General features: G+C 43.5%; 2 protein-coding genes across 3 annotated transcripts; both read right to left on the minus strand.

The window, feature by feature from the left end:
- Positions 1-5,493: 5,493 nt before the first annotated feature.
- OSTC (oligosaccharyltransferase complex non-catalytic subunit) lies at positions 5,494-9,481 on the minus strand. Its single transcript, XM_021525485.4, has 4 exons — positions 9,278-9,481; positions 8,997-9,090; positions 7,251-7,448; positions 5,494-6,133 (listed from the first exon to the last, which is right to left on the minus strand). Exons 1-4 carry the CDS (start codon positions 9,414-9,416, stop codon positions 6,115-6,117), a joined length of 450 nt encoding a protein of 149 aa, XP_021381160.1. The 5' UTR covers positions 9,417-9,481; the 3' UTR covers positions 5,494-6,114.
- A 2,851-nt stretch (positions 9,482-12,332) lies between these two features.
- Positions 12,333-15,758, minus strand: RPL34 (ribosomal protein L34). Of its 2 annotated transcripts, none has more exons than XM_021525486.4 (5): positions 15,733-15,758; positions 15,095-15,168; positions 14,896-14,995; positions 14,038-14,141; positions 12,333-12,459 (listed from the first exon to the last, which is right to left on the minus strand). In XM_021525486.4, exons 2-5 carry the CDS (start codon positions 15,157-15,159, stop codon positions 12,375-12,377), a joined length of 354 nt encoding a protein of 117 aa, XP_021381161.1. In that variant the 5' UTR covers positions 15,160-15,168; positions 15,733-15,758; the 3' UTR covers positions 12,333-12,374. The 2 variants fall into 2 exon arrangements, with proteins under 2 accessions (XP_021381161.1, XP_085434233.1); XM_085578107.1 differs by having other exon boundaries at positions 15,704-15,756.
- Between the last annotated feature and the right edge of the window lie 1,525 nt (positions 15,759-17,283).

Raw genomic sequence — 17,283 nt, forward strand, 5'->3', positions numbered from 1 at the left:
GAAAAAGACCTTAAACATTCCTCCATACACTTCTACTTTCCTTACCCCAACAGCTAATTCCTTTTTCTGTTCTGGCAGTAGGCAGTTAATGGAGCTACTTTCTGCTGTCATGTCTAGCTCATATAACCACTTGATTTTTCAGACTGAACTAAGGCCAGCAGGATTCTGTCCTACAACTGCACTGCAGGGATATTTTTTAAGGACAGATTTAGCTATTTACAAAGACCTTCAACAATTATTTTTAAAGACACAAAGTGTTTGGAAGGTCAAAAGTTTTGTTCTCAGCCATGGAATAATTAAGAGGGGCAGTTGCTGAAAGACACCTCAAGAAACCAGTCAGTCATCCCAAAACAAGCCAAAGGTACCTGCAAATTTTAACAGGCAAGCCTGCTTGCCAAGCCTGTTCTGTTTCTTCAGCAGAAATGCTGTCACTAACACAAACTATCTAGTCCAGTGTTAAACTATTTTACCCTAATAAAGATTCTTCTAGTATTACCCCAACTTCTCCTTGCTGTTATTGAAGTTCTATCTACTACTAACGCAGAAACAAAATAGCTTAGTTCCTTTTCACACTTAATTTTATGTCTCCTGTACCTGGAAGGTAAAAGTTTTGCCAGTATCTCCATATGATATTGTGTTGCTGCACAAAAGGCAATCTGCTCTCCTCTTCAATGTGTGGTGCAGCAGAATCTGGGGACTTACTCACATCCCACATTTTGTCAGCTATTTTTCTTGAGTAGCACTGATACTTTGCACTTGTTCCCAGAAAGAATAAACCAGCCTAGTTTTTTTTAGACCACTCATTGATTTGTTAGGATTATTATGCATCCTAATTCTGCCCTCCCAGCAGTCTTTGAGTTTTATGATCTCTGCTTATTTAGTCAGTGCACTCTATTCAATACAGGTCAGTGGGTGATAAACAAAACTAGCCACAGGACAGACCTAAAAAGTAAGATATCTTTCCACTTTGATATAAGGACATCAACTCATCAGTAAACACTCTCTGAAAATGCTTTTCAAAGTGCTTTGGAATTCAGCTTATAGCTGTTTTAGCTAAGCCAAGTTTCCAAAACATGCAAGACAGTATCAAAATCTAAAGCCCAAACATCTGATTTTCTTTGCTCCATGGGGCACATAACTCTCATATATGCATTTTTCTTCATATGACCTATTCTTTAAAAATTCAAGTTGGCTACTCATCTTTTTGTCATTTTCTTCCAGGTGCTTAAAATGCTTCCCCCACACCCCAAAAGTTCTTCTTCCATCTGCAGTTATTTTTTATTATTCCCCATTCCTTATAGTCTTCATGTGCATTTAAAGACAGATAATACACTGGAAAGCTGAATGTAGTAAACGTATTATCTATAATGCAGGATCTGTCAAAAATACCTAAAAGTACCGAAATTATTTAAGCTGTCTACTAAGTAATGGAGAAAAAATTTAACTTTCACAGTTTATTTTAGAGTAACACAACCAGTCTGAGTACTTTCAAACTTTTTCTTTCCCTGTTTCCAGCTAAAACCATAACATTTCCACCAACCACAATGGGAAACCAGTCCCCCCATCCACACTGACCACTGTAGTGAAAACTGATACCAAAAAGAGAAGGAAATTACAAATGTCAGTCTTTCACAAGCATTAGGCAGCAGATGTTAGCATATTGGTCTGATTTATTCAGAGATAAATACTATTTCTTCCAGCCTGCAGGTAGAACAGTCGAAGAGCTTTGACTTTTATAGAACCCATATGGGATAGCTACATAATGAATACTCCATATTATGCCTGAAGAACATTAGTAACTAAACTGATATAATCAAACAGGAGCTCAACAAATTGCCTTATAGACTCAAGATACTGGACAGCAGAATGCAGTGCCCTGCATCTGCATCTCTAATTAAAACACCATGGAAGTCAGATGTGCTTGACTCCCATTACAGTGCCACAGCTGTTGCTCTAAAATGAGCTTATGGTCCAGTTCTTGGACACCAGTACAAATAATTTTTACCAAAGAAACGAAATCATCTAGAAACTCCCATATTCCTACTATCCACTTCCATTAAACACTACCCTTTGAAAAGAGTTAGATGCAGTAGTTATATTTTTTGTTGTCACTAAAATCCAGATCTCTCCAGAGTTCTCCAAACATTAATATAGCTGAAAAATCTTAATGGGACTGCAAAGTGTTACAAAACTTTCTTCTGAAATTTCTACTGTAACTGTTCCAATTAATTTCTTCTAATAATTTCAATCCTCTTTTACCATGTTCTGGAAGAAATATATTCAAAAGAAACTGCAGTGCTGAGAAGTAGCCATTAGAAATTCTGAAAATAGGCCAGTTATTGCTGCAACCCATTTTGGGAAAGTCATAAAGATGTAGGGAAAATACAATAATCACATTCACAAATGTGCAATACCAATTACACTATCACAGACATTGCTATGCTGTAGGAAAACAGTTTCCACTGCGTGCAGGATTTCCATATGTGTCAGGAAAAAAAAGAGAATTGCTGTCTTTCCCATAGGCACATTGGCTCCCTGTATTGGAGGCAGGAAAACAAATTTAGGATTTTCTCAGGTTATAAGATTGTAACTCTTAAGAAGTCAAACACATAGTGCTTCCTATTTAATATATTAAGAATGTATATTTATGCATATTTCTTCAAAATGGTTGAATCATCTTCCTTCTGCCCCAAATTATTTCAGTGACACAAACCTTCCACGTATGTCTCAGTTCTCAGAGAAGTAAGGAGCAGGGTCAGTGGAACTGCTATGCTGGACTCCCAGAGGGCAGACTTTGGCCTGCTTATGGCCCAGACTGGCAGAGTCCCTCTGGGTCCCAAAGGAGTCCAGGAAGGCCTGACATTCCTCAAGAAGGAAAGCATAAAGATGCAGAAGCAGGCTATCCTGATATGCCTAAAGACAAGATAAGCAGGAAGCAGACTGGACAGAGAGTTTTGGCTGAAAGTCACAACAAAATGGAAAGTTTATGACCTTTGCAAGAAGCAGTGGCAACTCAGGAGGAGTACAAAATGTCAAGAGGACATGCAGGGAGAAAATAAGAAAGGTCAAAGTCCACATAGAACTTAAGCTGGCTACTGCTATAAAAGACAATTGAACATTACAGCTAAACATATATTAGCAAAAAAGAGTGTCTTAGGAAAATCTCCATCCTTTACTGAATCTGGAGTGAAATGTAGTGACAAAGGATGAGGAGAAGACTAAGGTACTTCACACCTTCTTTGCCTCAGTCTCTAATAACAAGACAAGTAATTCTGTGGAAGACAGGGATGGGGGGGCAGAATGAAGCCCCCATAATCCAAGGGAAAGTGGTCAGTGACCTGCTGTAGTCATGGGCCTGGATGGGACCCATCCAAGGATCCTCACTAAAAGCAACTGGTAGAATTGCTCACTGAGCTACTTTCCATCACTTACCAGGACCTCTAAAGGTATTTAAAAGTCATGGAGATGTGGCACTCATGAACATGGTTTGATGGTGGGTTTGGCAGTGCTGAGTTGATAGTTGGATTTGATAATCTTATAGATCTTTCCCAACCTAAATAATTCTATGATTCTATTACTATTCCACAATATGCAGGAGTCTGGAAAATGCATTGGGGAAAAAAAAAAAAGAAGTTAAAATGTCTGTTCTTTTTCATCTAGATGTATTTTTCAACCTAACTTGATTAAGTATAAAATAATTTAAGGGTTCATATATGTATATACTAACTTTCAAAAGCTACACAAGTTATATATGTCTTCCTCACTATACTGACTAGGCATCATCTCTCAGAGATTATACTGAAGCCATGCATTCAGTATTTTCTCCATCAAGACAGCCAGAAAATCAAGACCTCTACACTTCAGCCTGATTCTTTCTGTTGCACTTGGAAGTAGGCCAAATTTCCCAATTTAATCAAGAAAGATGTATTCCTGCAAGCTCTGTTTTACCTTTACCTTGTTTTTAACCTCTCACCCACAATCTTGTTCAGTTGAACCGTGAAGATATGAACATGAAACACAGATGGATATTGTCACTAGTTACAGGTTTTCTTTCAGTCACTGAAACATTCAGATTACTATTCCAAGCCCCTACTTTGGAGGCCACCTGCTGTTACCTATGAAGAACAGCAGACAATTACAGAAAATACCAACCTTTCTTCACTGCAAAGGGGATTCATCTAACATATTGCAATACTTCTTTGCAGTTTGACTCAGTAGAAATTTTACCTTGGGTGACAAAGCCTGCAAACTTTCAAAATTAACCAATCTCCAGTAGTGCATTCTGCCATCTTCCCACCTGCCATGTGCCTCATTTCTGGGTAGTCCATCTTCTGCTCTGCATTTGTTGTCTTGGCTCTCTGTGCCAGACTTTGGCAATGATCATACCAGACCTAGCTGTGAGTCTGTGACCAAAATACCATGATGTCCCTTTAGCCTTATTTCAGAGGGAGTCACCTAGTTTTGCTCTCCCAAAACAATATTCTACCTTGCAATCACATCTGCTTCAATTGCTGTTTCAAGTTGTATCACCTGGCATGCAATTGCAGTGAAAGGCACCTCACAGAGCACAGGCACTGAACTATGCCTTTAAAATCAAAGAGTCTGCTCATTTAGAACCAGCTGCAAACTTGGGATACTGAAGCTCAACCGCACTACAAGAAGCACTGAGCCAGAAAAGCCTTGCTTACAGTCAGTGAACTGACTTTCTGGTCTGACTTGCCTCTCAGAGTATTTAAAAAGATGACTTAAGATCCAGTTATTTACTTACATAATATCAATGCTTCCCCCTGTGAAGGTAAGCATGTGTCTCACCAAAACCAGAGTGACCAAAAGATAATTGTGTCAAAAAGACTGGAAATTTTGCAGTTATGAACCTCATGAAACAGCTTAAACTACCTTAAATCTTAATTACAAACATGTAAGATGAACAGATGCAAAAGTGTTACATTGTATGTAAGAATGTGGCAGTGGAAATGACATATCCTGAGGGCAGATGATTAGCAACTAGCTCAGGAATTTGATTAAGTATGTGAACAGTAATGCTTACTTCACAATTACAGGAATAAATAACTTTCCTGTTTTATATTATTATACTGATTAAAATAGTGCTTCAAATACATATGGATTGCAAAAAAAAAGACATTTATGGTGATTGAGAGGGATCTTTTCTTCTCCCAGAATCCAACACATTACTTTGATGAAACATTTCAGCAACATTCAATCTTTTAAAATTAAGACAATTAAACTGGAACTTTGCCTCAGACAAAAAAGCAGCAGCTTCAGAAGTAAGTGTTCTTAGCTACTGATAACAGCATGTTATTTGCATACAGTACAAATTCATGGAAAATAAGGTTTCTTGTCCCTGATACTAAAAGAAAAAAAAAAATCATTATCCAACAGTGAAAAGCAAAGCTGAAATTACATGGTCATGGTCTGAATGTAGAACAGTCCATGCAAACAAGAAAAAGCTTTACAAGTTGCACAAATTTAAAATGATTTTTTAGAAAATAAGTTTTATTTGGCTCCTTTTGTACACTTTTTCTTTAAAAAAATGCACATTCATACAGTTTGCCCTTCCCAGTGCATGTCTGGATTTGCTCACATAGAGCATTAATATCAAGGTCAAAGATGCCTTCACAATAATTTCAGACTCATTGTATTCTGGCTGTAAAGCATCCAAAGTTACTAATTTTCTGATTACAACCTGAAAATCAATGTTTTGAGTGTTTCTTCTCTGATTCACATACATAATCGTCCCAAACTGGGAAGAGGAGACAGACCTGCAATGAAGAACCGTCAATGGCAAATACTCCTTTCAGGTAGAGCTAACGGTAGGGTCCCTACTTCACACTGAGATGAAATATAAAAGAAATACTCAGCTACACAGCTTTCTCTTTTTCAAAAGCTCTACATCAGAAATGATAAAACATTGCTTGAAAACTACAGCTCAGCCACTGGTAGTGACAGTTTGTTTGCAGAGAAAGCACTTTCCCTAGTTGTTTCTCATGGCCAGGTCTCTTTGCTGTTGATGGTGACTATGGATCTTGTTTCTTCTTAAAACACTTTGTGAAGAGGAGGAAATTCAGCTCGAACTTTCACACAGCACAAGAGGTACTATCCCATCAAGTAGCCCCTACAGAAAGAAAATTAATTTAGAGAAAAAGTTAGCAAACATAGGCAGCTCTCCTCAAAAATCAAGAGACAGACAACCTTAAACCAAAACTTAAGACTGCAAAAGCCTCTGCTGATCAAGACTATTTGGCCATCTTAAGTACACATTCCTTCCTCAGTTGATTTTCTTCAATGAACACTGAAAATGCATTAGACTATTCTTAATCCAACTTTGGTAATTGTTTGGAATTTTTGAAGCCCACATCATACTCTAAGAAATGTTTTTTATTTGTCCTTTACACAAACTACGTGTTAAGATACTCAATACAACCTGATCTTTTCTGACACTTCACACAAATCTGGTCTCTCTTTCTCTTCCATTTCTCTGAAGGCCTGATCTTTTCATGAATTTCAGAATGAGAACTGTTGTACAGACACACATGAACTCAATAAAGCAAAAAAAACCTTATCGCCTCAGTGAAGCAAGAAAATATAGGGTAGGTCCCTATCCAGATACTGGTTGCCAAGGAACCCATCACTTCTTTGTTATAAACAAAATTTTTTAAGTATGCTGCAGAGGCAAAAAAAAAAGTATTTAAGGATAGAAGAATGACTGTCACAATTAATTCAACACTTCATGGAGCTACTCCAAAAATTACCTACCAGTACCTCTAAACATCAGGTTTCAGCTATTCTAAATTAAATAGATACACTGAAAAATACAGAGGGGAGAAGGGGAGGGGAGGAGGGGGGGTAGGGGGGGAGGGTGAAATTGGAAAACCTGCACTTGGATTTTGCACAGCCTGAAAGCTACAGTATTTTAACAGTTCCATAGTTTTCAAAGCCCTGCTTTGTAGCTACTTACCTAACCAGTACATACAATGAATTTTAAGGTAAACTGAGCAAGTCAGACTCATCGTATTTTCCAACATACCAGGAACTGTCACCCTTTTTTAGCTACAGCACAATCTTAGAGAAGCATCAAACCTCATTCAAAGTAGCTTGTTCAAAAAAAGCAGTGAAAAAAGCAACTTATATTCAAGCTGAAGATCATCATATTTTCTGTTACTCTTAAATTTAATACAGCACACATGAGCAACAAAAGAGGATAAAGACTGAAAGATAAATAAATCACTTACGGTAATTTCATCCTCATGAAAACTCTGGCCATGAAAAAGCTCAAAAGCACACTAACAAATCCAATAAAGAGCAAAAGAAACCTATTCAACTTGGGAATATTTGGTGCATTGGATCGATCCAGAATTATGAATCCTAGGCCACCCATTGTGAAGAGAAAGCTTGATGCGAGGCCTTCCATAATGTACTGTCCATTTACTCTAAAGGAGAAAAAAAAAGGTGAAAAGAGTCAGAAAAAGATCAAGAAATTATTTACATTTCAAACCCCATCTACTCAACATGCTTTAGCTGTACAAACACACAGGATGATTAACTTTGATGGCTGACTTTCTAACTAAAGCCAGTAGGAAACCGATGTCATACAATTACATCAAGACTTCAATATACAATTTTTGTCCAGAAACAAGAGTCTGCAAGGTGCCCAGTCCAGCACAGAGGAGGATTTATACATATTTGTGCATACCAACAGCTACCACCCAGCTCACTGGTTTGCAAAACCACCAGGAGGTCCCTAGTTATACAGATGGGCCCAAGGCAAGGCACCACAACCACCTTATTTCCATCCCCATGTTTAGGCAGGACTGCCTGAATCCTCCTCTCAGGACAAATTCCTCTCAAAGCGCTATGGCAGCATGTGAAGCACATCTGCTGGTTCCAAAACACATCCTGCAGGATGTTCTGCTGCTTTCTGAGTCTGCATGGATCCATTGCAGGGAGCAGACTGAGGGTGCCCCCTGGGGCTCTCTGTCAGCCCAGACAGCTGGACTCCCTTCTTACAAATAGAAAGAGAAGGAGAGTGAGGAAGATGAGATGCAGAAGAAATATTGCACCTGGATCACAAGTCTCCTGCTTCCCACAGTCACTAAGAAGACATTTTCCTGTCCTCCTAATTAGCAACCTCATAAAACTGGCATTGATGAAACTACAGTGGATGCCCAGACAGAAATAAAGCTTATCATTACTGCCTCATATCCTGGAAACAAACAAGTTTGTCTTCTCTTGTCTTGTTTACACTGACAGATGCTAGCAACTCCCCGCAGCAACTTGATTTGTCAACATTGCAACAATTCAACCCAGTCTGAAACACACGTCTAGTCCAAGACAAAATCCGTCACATCAACTACATCACAGACCTCACGGATTCAACCAACTTTTTGGGTATTTAATAGAAATCATTATTTGTTTCCCCACACATAGACACACCTGCCCACCCCCCCACAGTTTCAAAAGCAGACTTAACTCTCTTCAGACTGGTTTGTTTCTAGGAGTTTCTAGCTCATTTTTAGTAATAGAAGTCAAGGGCACAGCCAAGACCCTGTTGTTACACATTCGTAACAATGTTCCGCACCAGAGTCCCAAGTACACTAGAGTTTAAAACGTAACAAACAAAAGTTTCCCAAACTTTACTTTACATATTCTGCAACAAAAATTGATCTAATGTATCTGCATCCAGTATAAAGTTCAACCTGACAGCCCAAACCAATTTCTTTTTACCAGACCTTTCATTTTCAAAAGTTTTAGGACTAAGTTGTTTGATTTCTGTTGGTTTCAATGCTGGTTTGGTGGGGTTTTTGTAAAAATCAAAAAACAGTTCTCAGCAAACCAAGAACTAATAAAAAGCAACTCCTGCCTTGCAGAGAAAGAAGGAAAGGGAAGGAACAGATGCACAGCTCGGCAAGACAGGGTTTATTCCCCTGAGCTCAGGCATTTGCAGCACGTCGCCAGCGGGAACAGGGCCCTGCTCTTACCTGTATGCCAAGAAAGCCACCGGCCTCTGATGCCCGTGCTCGTCTGTCATCGACCCCACGCTCGGAGGTTCCACGATCACGTCATAGATAATTCCTGCGGGGAGGAAAGCAAGCACCGGCTTTGACTCGCAGCAGCGAGGTTCGGCTGACACCGCGGGCCCGCGGGGGGCTGCCCGGGGCTCGCGTTTTACGGGCGGCTCGGACCCGCACACGGGGTCCCGGTGGCAGGGACCGAAGGAGAGCTGCTCCGTGAGCGGGGCCCCCCTCCGCCCCGGCCTCACCTCCGGTGATGAGGAAGTAGGACACGACCACCAGCGCGTACACGGTCATAGCCGAGGGCATGTGCACCCAGCTCGGCCGCTTCAGCTTGATGTTGGGGCACTCGAGCACGGCGAAGGGCAGGCGGAACAGCGTCTCCATGGCCGCGGGGCGGTCCGGCGGCCGCGGCCCCGCTGCTCCCTCCCGGCGCTGCCCGGTGCCGCTCCGCCACCGACACGAAGGCGGAAACGGAAACGGGCTGCCGCGTCCTGACAGGGGGAAGTGGATCGCTTGCTAAAAAGCGATCATAACACAAAGCACTAGAAACTTGTGACCAGGCTTAAATGACAGCCCAGACTTTTTTTTTGTCTGCATAAAATCAGAGAGACGCCGCCAGTCCGCCGAGGAAGGGTCTCCCAAGCTCACGCCCCTGGCAGGACCCGGCAGCCCTGACGTGTCGGCGCCGGGAGCTGGCTGCGGAGGGGGCGGGGCCGGGGCGGGGCCGGGCGCAGCCACGTGGCCGCCGCGCGCCCGGGCGCGCCCCGCGCGCCGCCGTGCCCGCCGGTCGCTCGCGGGAGCCCGCCCGCAGCACGGGCAGCGCCGGCGCGCAGCCCCTGCACGGGGTACGAGCACGCTTTGCACGCCCTGTGCTGAGGCAGTTTTCCGGCGGGGGAAGGAAAAGCCACGTCCCGCGTGTGACTTTGCACAGTCAGGCTGGGATGCAGACCCGGCGAGCAGACCAAGTTCCGTTGTAGCACTTTACCCCAGTCCCCGTGTTTGCAGGGCAGCGTGGGGCTGGGATGCTCCTTGGGCGCACCGTGGGATTTGGTGCGCGTCCTGACCCACAGCCACAGGTCACCCCTGCAGCTGCACACAGAGCAGGCAGGAAAAGGCACGTCACACCAGCCGCTGCCGAGAGCAAGCAGGGTATACCGTGTGTTACAGCCCATCCCACACGCTCCCGTAAGGGTGCACACACCTCATCGGCCCAGCCCAGCCTGGCCCCTCCTGCCTCAGTCCTCAGCTCGCTTAGGAGAGCAGCACCGAGGCGCCACCTCAGAAAAACTCCCCCTTTTGAGTGGAAGCCTCCACGGAAAGGGGCGGGGAAGAACTCTTCACTCCAGCTTCGTTCCACAGCACACACGCCAGCTGAACTCGCACACCTCGCCATGCTACCCAGCCTACTTCCCACTGCACAGGCCTTCCCCAAATGTCTGCCCCATTCCTACACTGCAGCCAACTGCTCAGTTTTAAAATAATTACGGGTCTTATTACTATTTCACTGATACACTCCCTAAGGACTGCTATGATTTCTGCCTGTAGTGGTAATACCACTTCTCCTAACTGTTGCCTTCTGGCGCAATCATGTCACTTATAGCTAGCTGTTTTCAGTCTTACCCTTCCTGTTTTTAAGAATCTCTCTTGCAGTGCCTGTCAACAGATGTTTATGACATTTATCCTCCTTATTCCAAAATTATTCTCCCTCCATCTCTACTCCTTTCCAAAAGCCCAAAGGAAAACTCTCATCTCAGAGCCTTTAATGCAAAACGGGCAGGTTACACACGCCTGCCCTAGTTGCTTTTTTTTCCCCAGCATATTAAGTACTTAAGTTTGTACTACAGCAGAAAAACAGCTAAGGAAGTGTTAACCTTGTCAAGTAACTATAGTAACAGCACCCAAAAATGTTAAGACTACTAATGTCTCAAAACCTCCTTTAATGAGCTACAGCCTTTGCACCTGAGCTGAGGAGAAATGTTTCACATAATTCAAGCTATAACATCCATTTTGAGAATATTGAGAATTATTTTAACTCCTTGGGACTCAGTGAAGAAATCCTTGGGGAGGTACAACTCCTTTCACTATGCATGGTATTACCAAGCCACTTATCCTGGATCAGAGCCACCTCCTGCTGTCACACCCAGGAGGCAGCTGAGAGTTGCCAGGCACCTCACCCCAAGCACCAGCTTACTGCCACCAGAACGGCTTTTCAACTTAGCCTTGTCCTCTGTCCCTTGGCTGTCTGTATCGCTGACAGGGTAGGCAGGGTAAAAAGGCAGCATGCACTCAGCAGTGACCTGCACACACATCTGAGCCACAGCCTGAGCTGACTCCACAGGTGACCCTAGGAGCCCCTCACAGCTCCCAGTAAGCCACTGTGCTCAGTTATTATTTCTCTTCCTTCCTTCCTCTCATGATAGAGCTCATTACTTTTTGAAAATATAGTTATTGCTTAAAACCAGGTAAAAATAGATGCCCGTCATATAGTAAAAGCAGTTCAAAGTTCAGAGCTGAGGCATACCACTGCACATACAGGCAAAGCAAGAATTATCCTGACTGGGTTATGACACTCCTGGACAGCATTGAGACAGATTTACAGTTCTCTATGAAACAGAATAAATCAAAACCATTTTCACTTTTTACATTACAATTATATCCTTGATGATAAACCAACTAACTTTGGTTCAGATTTCACTACCAGATGCCCAAATTGCTACTCTAAATCAGGAAGCCTTTAAAGGTCTGTCCTACCTGTGCCCTGGAGCTCTGTTGGTATCGTACCAGTAACTGCTGACCCAGGAAGACCTAAGAGGATACAGCAGCTGCAGCTTTCTTCCAGATCCAGATGTAGCAGAAGGCAACTGTCTCATGGATACAGCACTGGGTTTGAGAAGTTAAAACTATTCTCTCCACCCTCACTGAATAACACCACATACAATTTTTAAAAACTCTACCTGAGACCACTTATACTAGCTGTCCTCTTTTGTTTGCTCTTCTTTTTCAACGTCCGAATTTTCTTCTGAGCCAAGTCCTCCAATGACTTCATAAACAGCTGCTGAAAGAAAACCTGCATTGCTGAAAGTTATTCCAATCCCTTGACATGACTGAGCCTGAGCTGGGAGTCCTGTTCAACCAGACTTCCTTCCAGCTGTTTGATTCCCCTCTCAGCAGGCAGCACTGAACAGAGCATCCTGACCTACAGGTTCTGTTGCAGCAAAACCCAGCTCTGCACTGTACAACCTGTGAGAAGCAGCAGCTCCCATCAGCTTTGAGTCACACATGGAATGACAGGACACAAGAGAAGTGGAGATTTCATTTATTGGGCTGAAACTACAAATAGATTCACTTTGACTTCTGGCTCTGTGCTTGTGCCTTCAACACTTTCACAACGATCTTCTGCTCCTCAATGAGAAAAGCTCGTTTGATTCTGGAAAAGAAAAAACTACTTTAGGATATGTGTCGATCTACTAAAGTAAAAACACAAAAATAAGATGTATTACAATTAATTTTGCCATCTCCTACATTCATTGCATATGTGGTGTTAGTTCCAGTTACATAAAAAGGGAACCCACTGCTGTTCTTGCCAGCAGCAAAAGACAGGGACAGTAGCACTGTATGAATGTAGCAGTTTGGGGATGGCAGCCTACAGTGCCTGCAAATTTAGGCAAGTGGCTTGGAGGCAAGCAAGGTAATACTTGATGGCTGAACATGGGAAAATTTACCATCCTCACAAACTTCAAAGGCAAAAAGCAGAACTCCTAACTGGAGAATTAATTTAATTCTGTTGAAGTCAGAATTGGTGTGACAAGTCATAGTCAGCTCTCTTCCTCAGAACTACAGGAAACTACGTGTATCCAGTTATCAAAACCAGGAATACTTTCCCTGTCAGGATTAAAACTCCTTGCACATCAACAGGGAAAAACCTAGCAGGTCAAGTTGTGCCCAAATACAACTATTTCTGGAAGACCTGTAGGAGAACCAGGTAGATGGGACAGATCTGTGCACCAGCATTCACATACCAACAGACTATTTGATGGTTCTGACTTAACAGCACAAGTGTGCCACACACACTGCTACCCTTAAACATTAAAATGCCTTCTCTAAGTATCTGGTACACATGGCTACTTCTGCAATGCAAGCCTATCAAAGATGCCTAAGCAGGTGCAAGAGAAAACCTAATCATTACAGGAAAGGAGGCAGCTGTAATTTCTGGTTTAGGCACAGTCAGAATAAAACATGCACTAAAAACTACCTACCAAGCTCATAAAGGGTTTGGGAAAACACTCAGAAAAAATGTGGCTTTTAACACAGAAAAGTTATGCTATTGCTCTGCAGCTGTAACTGCTTATCTTTAATGGTACCTAATGTAATTTATCTTAGAACTTACACATGCCAAAAACAAACAAAAAAAAATTGCTGGCACTACAGATGAAAAAAACCTTGGCATAGGACCGCTGACCCCAGAGATCTGCTTTGTTTACCATTCACAGAGATGACACACTCATGGTCATGTTTCTCCTCAAACTTGACAAGGAAGCATAGGATATGAAATTACTACACAATAAAAATTACTTCAGTGAGGCCTGGCAAAGGCTTTAAAACTTAACCACATAAAGCTGTTTAACACACAACCAAGTAATATCTGTGAATCCCAAAACACTACAAAGAAGTGAAAAATTCAATTAAATCTGCATAAGGCAAAACAGGACAACAGAACAATCTTTACTATGAGCAGTCAATTCAAAAGATAAAAACCCAGCATGAGCTGACTGTTTAGTATCAGTGCAACAGTGCAGTAAGAAATCCTGAAGAACATGACATCTCCACAAAGGAGCTTCACATGCAGGGAAGGGACCAAATCACACACATCACTGCCCCACGTGCCCCACACTCAACACTCTCCATGTCCCAACACCAGTGTCACAAGAGCCTTCAAAGTTTGGGAGAGATGTAAAAATCTTCTAAGAAGCAATCCCAGAAATACAGCTGGCTTTCTGTAAATTACCTGTCACGGACACACTTGGCACACATGGAGCCACCATAGGCTCTGCTAACGTGCTTCTTTGTTTTTGACAGCCTCATCAGAACTTTGGGGCGCACAGCACGGACCTACAGACAACAAGAAAGAAACAAGTGTGTCACAGGACAGTAGTTTTTTGTATCTGCCACATAAAAACCAACATCACTTTCATAGTTAAAAAAAAAAAAAATCAGCAACACTTGAAGTTTACTATTCAAGATGCTAAAAAGTGACCGAGGTCGCAGCTCATTGCAAGGACCATCTTCAGCATTCCTAAGCTGATCTTTTCATTCCACCACAGGGGCTCAACAAGAGATTCATTAAAAAACTGGTTATAAAAAAGACTGGTTTTTTTAAAGATAGGAACTGCTCAAAGATCAACATGACTCAAGCATTCCCATAACTATTAAAAGCAATGGTGTTACTTCAAGAAAACATTCTGATGAAAAATACTTTAAGAACATTAATTCCTTTTTTCTAAATATGATACTTTTCTAAACGTGGCTTACCCTTTTTTTCTCCAAGTCTAATAGGTCCAATCAATTCATGTTTTTAAACCTGCTACAGAATTGCCCTGTCTAGTTTTAAAAATTTCAGACTTTATAAAACAACAGTTTATATTTAATAATAATGCAACCCCAAAAGCATTAAAAAAAGTTTGAGCTCCCAAAGCTTATTTTGCCAGCAAACTATACAACATTTGATTTGAATATTTTAGAGTAAAAGGTTACTTCAACAAGAACTGGACAATAAACAGGCCCACTGTATACTTGGAAAGACTCTTTGTACTGAAGAAACGTTGCAGCAGAGAAACAGCCTTAGGTGTCTATAATCAAAACTTACACCACGAAGTCTTCCTGGGCAAATACCACACGCTGACTTGGGGGCCTTTCCCACTTTCTTGGTGTAAAGGTAAACAATCCTGTTCCCGGGTGTTCGGGACCTAGGCACAGCAGAAAAACACTCAGTTAATAACGTAACAATGGAAACTGAAGCATCCCCTGTTTACAACGGAAGCCTCCTTACAAACGGCCTTACTTACAGTCTGGTCTTGTTGGAAGCTGTGTTGTAGGACAACCTACGGCGGTATGTCAGGCGCTGCACCATTTTTCACCCCTAAATAAGCAAAACCAAAGCGGCACTAGTTAAGAGCTCGATGACCACACAGGAGTTCGCACCTCACAGGATCACCCGCACAGAGCCAGATGTGAATCAGCAGCTGTCGATTCGATATTAATAAAACTAAAGCCTATTCTGGTCAGCGACAGCCAGCAGGACTATACTAGAGAACAACAAAACCCGTGACAGCGGGCATGATCCGCAAAGATTCACCCGAACTAACTTGAACACTGCTCAAACATCCTAATCCTGACTGGATTATGTCACTCTCTCCCAAGAGACTGCTCAAAGCTTTAGCCCTATTTTATAGTTAACATAAGCTCCATTCGCAGCCCCGGGAGACGCAGGCAGGCCCTACTCGGGAGCCCCACCGCGGAGGCCTCGGCAGGCCCGGCCTCTCTGCCGGGCAGCTATGCCCCCGCTCCGGCCCACACCCGGGCAGCAGCGGCGCCGCCGGTCCATCCCCGCAGCCCCTCAGGGCCTCGGATGGCGCCCGCCGCCCGCCGGGCCGCCGATGGAGGCGGATGCGCACCCACTGCCCGCGGCCGCCCACCGCCATACCTGGCGCCGCCGGACCCGGAAGAGGAAGCGGAAATGCGCTGTCAACATTGAAATAGCGGCGCGCTGAAGAACGGAAGAAATAGCAGCGCCTGCGCGCTGGGGTCCGTCTACCATACAGGGCGGCAAGCGGGCAGCGCCATGTTGTACGGCACGGAGGTGCAAGATGGCGCCATACTGTACGGCTGAAGCGGGGCGGGCGCCGCTCGGCGGCAGGACCGGGAGCCGAAGCAACGGGCGCCATGGGGGCGTCGTTTTATTTGTTGTGTATTTCACTGAAAAACTGTCTCACTAAAATATCGGCTTCTGTCCTGGGAAAGAATGGTTTGTGCTTCATTATGTAATTACGTAGCTGTGGGCCCAGCAGCCATTCCCCATCCTGCTGTTCTAAGCTCTGAATTACGAGTCACTCCTACAGGCTTTTCCAGGGCACACTGGCACGTGGCACCGTGTATCTGACACAAAAGTTCCCCGAGGAAAGGCTGGTCCCACAGAATGCCTGGAGCACCGCAGGGCTGTCCCTGCCATGCTCCGTTCCTCTCGAGATGCCCTCGCTGCTGACCCGCACTGGCCTTCCTGGCCCTGGACCAGGCCACACGTACCTAGGAATAGGAAAAGCATAGGGAAAAAAGGACACAGCTAGTGGAACTCTCCCTTAATAGATCCTCCCCATATTCATCCATCAGCATCCTCCACGTGTCCTGAGCTGGTTCACATTTTCTGACCTTAGGTTATCTCAGTTGGTGCAAGCTTGGTGCTAAGAATACCAAGGTTGTGGATTCAATCCCTGTATGAGCTATTCTCTTAAGAATTTAACTCAATGATTCTTATGGGTCCCTTTGAACTCAGAATGTTCTGTGAAATCTATTTAATAGCCTCTGGGAGACCCCTGACAAAAGAAAATAAAGGAAATAGCCAGAGCTAAGGGACTATAGAATGGGTTGTCAGTAGCCAGAAACAGCACTCCAGTGATGGCAGATCTGCCATATTAAAATCTAAATGCACAAAAGGTACCTCTGGCAGCCCCTCACCTTTTCATTAAGCATTGTGTTGATAGGAAGGAATGGAGAAACACTCCCTGGATTACACTTCTCCGAGATGTTTGTTTCAGCTCCCATCCCACACCCCTGCTCCCTGCCAAGCTGAGGAGCATATTGACAAGCAGAGCTGCCTCTGTGTTCTGAAATCAACATCTGGCCTCTGCTATCCATATGTGACCTTACTAATGGATCTGGATCCCACCCTGCCACCTGGCTCTGACACATGAAAGACTAAGAGGTTTCAAAGCACACTTTTCCATCACTTCTGCTCCCCAGCCTCTGGTGGCAGTGGTGGTGTTCCCACTGCCACACCAAGTCTTCCTTCTCCTGGTGCATGTGAATGCCTTGTGGCTGCTGCCACAAGTGATGCTAACTTGCACAGAAAATATTTTCATACAGCATCAATGGGAAATCACCATCTGCAAGAAGGATTGGGTTCGGCCCACTGTCTGTGAGCCTTTAAATGCTCTTTTGCTTCACTGACCTGAGCACTGCTCCCCAGTGATACCCAGGG

The sequence above is a fragment of the Lonchura striata genome, chromosome 4 (genome assembly GCF_050655825.1).
Source record: "Lonchura striata isolate lonStrDom1 chromosome 4, ASM5065582v1, whole genome shotgun sequence".
NCBI classification, from domain to species: Eukaryota; Metazoa; Chordata; class Aves; order Passeriformes; family Estrildidae; genus Lonchura; species Lonchura striata.

Coding starts and splice junctions, on each gene's coding strand:
- OSTC (XM_021525485.4), bottom strand. CDS start 9,416: ATGGAGACGCTGTTCCGCCTGCCCTTCGCCGTGCTCGAGTGCCCCAAC. Junction 9,091..9,277: donor CTACTTCCTCATCACCGGAG/GTGAGGCCGGGG, acceptor TCCTCCCCGCAG/GAATTATCTATGACGTGATC. Junction 7,449..8,996: donor GTGGCTTTCTTGGCATACAG/GTAAGAGCAGGG, acceptor TTTCTCCTTTAG/AGTAAATGGACAGTACATTA.
- RPL34 (XM_021525486.4), bottom strand. CDS start 15,159: ATGGTGCAGCGCCTGACATACCGCCGTAGGTTGTCCTACAACACAGCT. Junction 14,142..14,895: donor GCCCAGGAAGACTTCGTGGT/GTAAGTTTTGAT, acceptor TGTTGTCTGTAG/GTCCGTGCTGTGCGCCCCAA. Junction 12,460..14,037: donor GCCAAGTGTGTCCGTGACAG/GTAATTTACAGA, acceptor TTTCTTTTCCAG/AATCAAACGAGCTTTTCTCA.